The 6000-nt window shown below is 41.8% G+C and overlaps 1 protein-coding gene across 5 annotated transcripts in view; it reads right to left on the minus strand.

Annotated features, from left to right (window-relative positions):
- The window catches only part of GSK3B (glycogen synthase kinase 3 beta), a 217461-nt gene extending 211856 nt beyond the window's left edge, over positions 1-5605 (minus strand). For 3 of the 5 annotated variants that reach the window (XM_018043204.1, XM_018043122.1, XM_018043043.1), the window contains exon 1: positions 4512-5062. In XM_018043204.1, the coding sequence (XP_017898693.1) occupies positions 4512-4599 (88 nt within the window). In that variant the 5' untranslated portion in view covers positions 4600-5062. Of the gene's footprint in view, positions 1-4511 lie in introns of all 5 variants that reach the window. The other 2 variants (XM_018042977.1, XM_005674982.3) reach the window with 2 other exon arrangements.

The following is a 6000-nucleotide window of genomic DNA, read 5'->3' on the forward strand; positions in this document are numbered from 1 at the left end:
TCCCCCCCTCAAAATAGGCTAGAAAAATGATGCTAAACATACCAATAAATTTATTTACTCATGGTGATTATGTTCTTAGTAGAACAATATCTGGGAAATCAGGTTGGTCCTGTTAGTACCAGATATAATCCCATCACACCCACATGCTCTGCCCCTCCATTCTCCTGTTGCAGGGTGGAGCATCACAAGAGACTCCACAGTCCCACAGCCTGCCCACTATCCCATGAGTGTTAAGCATGGAACTGTGGCACAGCCTTCTCTATACATAAAGAAAAAACACACACAAAAGCAGACCTCCCCTGATCTCAGAATCTGCTGCTGACACTTAAACTGGCTTCCCCAGCCTGCCTGTCTCTCCAAAACAGTGTCTCACACTGGCAACCCAAGTCCACAACACGGGGCAGACAGCACAGGGTACAAGTATGTGATGATTTGCAGCTGAAGCACGCAAATGAAATGAGAAGATGTCACCTCGTTTTCTAAATGCAATTCCCAATCAGTCGTGAATTGATTTATGAATCTCTGGGTTCCCTTCTGCCTTTAAGTCATTTCACAATTAGCACTCTAGGGATACATTTAACAAGACAGCATGCAATTCTTATATGAGGGTCTAGTTTTTTAACAACTCTGGAAAGGTCTGGTTGGGAAGGGAATGAAATTTTAATGAAGATAAAATTCTGGTTTTCAGTTTCACACATGAGCTCTCTTTCACATTAGAAAATCTAGAAACTGGTGAAATTCAAATAACCTGATTTTTATATGACACAAAGAGATTAACCTCCCTCAGGAATAGAGTAACTCTAAGTTGCCACCTACTCTTTGGCTTTAGCCACCATGCAACTAAATACTGCACAGCAATATGCAACTACTATTATTCTCTTCACTAAAGAAATTTGATATAAAAAATCCTGTATGAGGAAATAACTTCTCATGACTTAGCTAGGCAACTAGCTAAATTTTCACTAACAGTTTATCAAAAGACTTATTACTAATATTTTAAGAAAAAAATCACCATAGCACCTTACTGCCTCCATTTTGAGTAAAATATCATGTGACTCTACAGAAGAACTGTCTAGCTATTAACATTTATCTAATAACACTTGAATATGAATGCAGACCAAAAAGAAAAAATAGTTACACAACATTGAGGTTTAAAAAAAAAAAAAATCAAATATACTCTTCTAAACCGGATGAACACTTAGTGCAACCAAAACAAAACGCAAAAAGTAAATAAATGAATAAATCAACTTTTAATTTCTGCTGAAGTCTGCATATTAACATTATTTTAAACAGCAAGGTTTACCTAAAATAACCATTATTTATGAAACTAGTTTTAAGAATGTACCAAAGATTGAAGGCTGTATAAAATACCTAAAATGCTTATGTTACAGCTTAGTCCAAAAAATATTTTCATTGTTTTCAAATAAATTACCATCGGGTTATTATAACTAGGTTTCAAGTATGAGATCTTTTGAATTTACATTAAAAATTATTTTCTTTTTGAGAAATGGAAAGAATATAAATAAAAACTTTCAGTTTACTACTCCTGAAAATAAATCCAGCATTTTTAGACATAGAAAAATTAGAGACAGTGCAATAAACGGACTGTTAAGTTAAATACGATTGCCAGTAACCAACTGCTGTCTGCTGAATTTCAAGAAAATCTAAATATTAAATTTTTAAAAAGTGAACTCATCTATCCTCCCATCTCAGCACTTTCTCAACTTTCCCATTACAATCAACAATATAACTTGGCGGTCAAATCTTCCAGACCAGTAACATCAGAATTTATTTTTAACTCCTGACTCCTTCCCAAATACTCCCCCCTTCAATCCAATCCAAAGTCCTACCAGTTCATTCACGCTGTCTCTCAAATGTGTTCTTTTCATCCGATTTTCAATTTTGCTTTATATTCCCTCACTATTCACAACATACTCTACTACTCCCTAAAAGGGCTCTGACGTCTGGTTTCTAATTCATCAACTTTGCTGCCCAAACCATCTTCAAATATTTTGTTCAGCAACCTATAGTAAATTCCAAACTCTCTTGAATCTCAACCATAATCATAAGCCCCCTCTGCTTTCCATCAGTTAACATATTTCTCAAATTCCATCTCTTCTTATTTTCGTATTTAGGCCCCTTTTATTCAGATTTACTAACCTGCTTTATAAATACAAAAATACAAAAGTCACCATCTCTGTGCCTCTGTCCATTCTGTCCACCTAGAATCCTTTATGCTTCTCAATGTAAGTTACTGCCTCCTTTAACACCTGCCTTAAAACATACCTCTGCAAGAAGTCTTCTCTCCAAGCCATCTACCTCATGCCTTTATTTTTGTTCCTCTGAACAAAGTATTCTATTTGCATTTATAATCTTGCAGTCATCATATTACTGTTTTCACGTTTTGTCCCATAATCTGCCTCAAAAACTGATAAGCTTTTCAAGGCAAGGACTATAATTTCTTATCGCTTAAACAGGGGTCCCTTAGAACACCAGCATTCCAACAAAGGCTTTCTTCCAAAATGTATTTAAGTTACGGTTGTCAAAGACACATAGTCAACACTGAACTCCAACCTTTTAAATGTTAAGCTGACCTATATGGTAACAGAAAAGTCAACATTTTCACCTGCACTTTGCAAGAGTTACTCCATCTTCAGTCAATATCCACAAAGGATTCATAGAAAATCCTGTGAACTAAATGAAAAGTCCCCAAATTTAATATTATTAGGTATCCCATTCTGCTCTCTGAATAAACTAATTACCTAAAATTGATTTCGAGTGGTCTTTAACCCAAGATGAAAAACATCCTAACACTCCAGTACCACAAGAGGCTCTTAAGGAGCTATTATAAGATTTGCTTCATCATAGCTGAAAATTACCCCAGAATTTTAAAATATTCCTCTCAAATGACCCCATGAAGTGCTTAGAAAGCTTGACCATTCCCTGAAAGATGCATCATCAGCTTCCCTCTTCACATACTCTGCATTCTGAACTAGCTAGTCACCAAAAAAAAATTTAACTCTCAAAAATAATCTCCCATTCAGCTATTACCTTAGACTACCCTGTTTCAGACAAGTTCCAAAAGCCACCATGAACTGAAATCCTGAGTTCAAGTAAGAGTGTTCATTTTATAATCAATTTCACATAACAGCATATACCTTTTTTAAAAAAATCTCAATTCAATTCTCTCCTTCTTCTAAGCAGTAAAACAGTTTTTCTTTGCCCTCATTCATGCCCCTTTCTGAAGGAATAAGGAAACTATAATAGATATTTTTGTCGAATTCTTTAAGTATATTTAAATAAGCTGACATTAAATATCACATAAACATATCCATAACTAGAGATACATTAAAACACTGGATACTGAGTATACCAAACACTCAAAATAGACTTTTTGAGCACAAATCTGGGAAGAGAGTATAGACGTCTAGCAACAGCCTTGAACAAAGCCCAAATACCTCTATTAAATCTGGGACCACAACCTTCTGCAAAACCTATGATGATAAAGTCTAAATCCATATTCTTCTAACTTCATAGTCTTATCTGAATTCGAAAGGAAAACAATGCAAGAGTATTGTAAGTAGTCTTAAGAAGGAACATCTGAACTCTAGATCGTTTAGCAAGTACTGAAAGCAATGGCACCCCAAAGCTGAACTTTAATGATGAGTCAGTGACAATTAACATTCAACTTACTATTTGGCAACATGACAATATAAGCCCCATTCAAAACTCGGACCTACTTTCAAGTTACCTTTTGATTAAACATTAACTCTATAGTGGTAGATTGGCAATGTCAAAACGGTAAGGTTAAGAGATAACATATTAAACCGCGTATCCAATTTAGAACAATACATGTTGAGATACTACTGCTACTGAGTATCTATCAGCGGCACCCGTCCCTTCTAAAGAGACAAATCAAAGCTCGCCTTCCAACCGAAATGTGGTTACTTAGCAAGTTCATCTCTGGATTAAGAACAAACACTTTGTATAGTCACACAAGCAAGAAAGAAATGTTAGGAGACGGTGACATTCACCTCTTCCATTAAGTATACAAAACTATGGTAACCCTCGAGACCTGAGCGAACTAAACTATCCCTCATTCCAAAAGACACACTCTGGAAAAGCACATAATGGTTTATGAGTCTTGTCCTTCGCTTTAATCAAAAGGATGAGCAAGTAAACACTTCCATCACTATTTTAAGGTGGAAACACTCAACCACTTAATAAAGCTGACTATCAATTGCTAGAAAACTGTAAGAAAAGAACTAAGTTTCAGACAGAATCATCTAAATAAAAATCACATTCCCCCGATTCAAGGTTAATGAGACCGGAGAAGGGATATGGGAGGAGGAAAAAAGGAAGCTGCCTCATCCTTGACTGAAGACAGGTTTTTGCCCTTTCCCATTACCTCTGTTTTATCAGCAGGTCTCGTATTTTAAGATCCTGGTATTTCAAAGTCTCTTATTCAAAGGGGAGGTGGAGAAGGGGTGTAAAATAAAATCAATACTCACTGCTAACTTTCATGCTGCCAAAAGCTGAAGGCTGCTGCACTGGCTTGCAGCTCTCCGCAAAGGAGGTGGTTCTGGGCCGCCCTGACATGATCACTCTTTTTCCGAATCACCTTTTTTCCTTCCTTCCTCCTTTTCTTCCTTTTGTTTTATGTTGGGGTGTTAGGTTAATGATAAATGCAGCATTAAGTTTTCCCACAGGAAAAAGACTTCGTCCTCTTGCCTTTTCACTCCTTTTGTACAGCTATTTAAAAAACCGAGCGATGTATTTCTCCTTGAAGACAGATCAGTACGGATATTTAACATATAGACGATCCGGGGCTGGGAAAAAAATACAATTCTTTCCCCTCCTTTTCCTTGGAGGGCAGAAATGGGTGGGAGGTCCTAAAAAATATATATCACGTGAAACGGGGACAAATACTGGATTGAAAATAAGTACTCTGAATATTATATTTTCCTCGGGGATTTTTTTTCCGAGTCAATGAAGAAGGGAAGCGGCGGAAGGATCACGAGTCTCACGCTTGAAAAGAAGGGGGGATGGGAAGGAGGGAGGGAGAGGGAGGGGTGGCTCGGAGATGCGTCGGGAAACGCTGCGGCTCCGGCAGCGGCAAGGATCCGGCGGGCTGACGGTGGGGGCCCGGCGAACTGGAAGGCGGCGGAGTCGCGAGTCAGTCAGAGTCGGGCGGTGGCGGCGGCTCTTCCCCTCATTGCGCCAGGAGCAGCTGCAGGCGGCGGCTGGATCCAGCGGCCATGGCGGCGGCGGCGGCGGAGGCAGCTCCCTTCAGACCCCAGGCAGCGGCTCCTCGACTGCTCCCCATACGCCGGGGACATGGGAACCCGGCAACCGCTTCCGTCCCTCGGGGGCCCCCTCCCCCGTCCAAGGCACCAGCGCGGCCGCCCTCCCGCCCCTCGCTTCTGCACAGTCCCGCTCAGGAAGTGTCCGCGCTTTGCCCCCAGTCCGGAGCCCTGTCAGCGGCTGCGGGGTCGGCTCCTCCTCGCTTCCTTCCTTCCTTCCTTTGTCACTCGGCCCGGGCGGCGGCGGCGGCGGCGGCAGCAGCAGCAGCAGCACGAGCCCGCATTCGCCCGGGTCGGGGGCTGCTCTCTGTGAGGAGTGCCGTCTGCGCAGCCGCCTAGCTCTTCCCCACTCCCCCTCCCCCCTCCTACTCGTCCTCCGCCTCCTTCCTCCCCCACCCAGCCTTACACCGCCCAGCGCCCCGCCGCCCGCGTAAGAGGCGTCTGGGAATCGCCGGCCGAGCGGGGCGTCCGCCCCCTTCGACAGGGGAGCCGAAACCCGAGCGGACCCAATCACGGATGTCGTTTGTTTGCGGATCCTCCCGGAAAAAGCCGATCGACCTGAAGAGCCAATCAGAAAGTGTCGCTGGAAATTCACGCCCAAGGACGGAAAATGCCGAAGATAGCCGACCGAGGAAAAGGTGGGTTCGCCTTGTTCTGTGGCTGGCTGGAGGAGAAATTCGGCAGTGACCAATCAGAG

Source organism: Capra hircus, chromosome 1 (genome assembly GCF_001704415.2).
Source record: "Capra hircus breed San Clemente chromosome 1, ASM170441v1, whole genome shotgun sequence".
In the NCBI taxonomy this organism is placed as follows: domain Eukaryota; kingdom Metazoa; phylum Chordata; class Mammalia; order Artiodactyla; family Bovidae; genus Capra; species Capra hircus.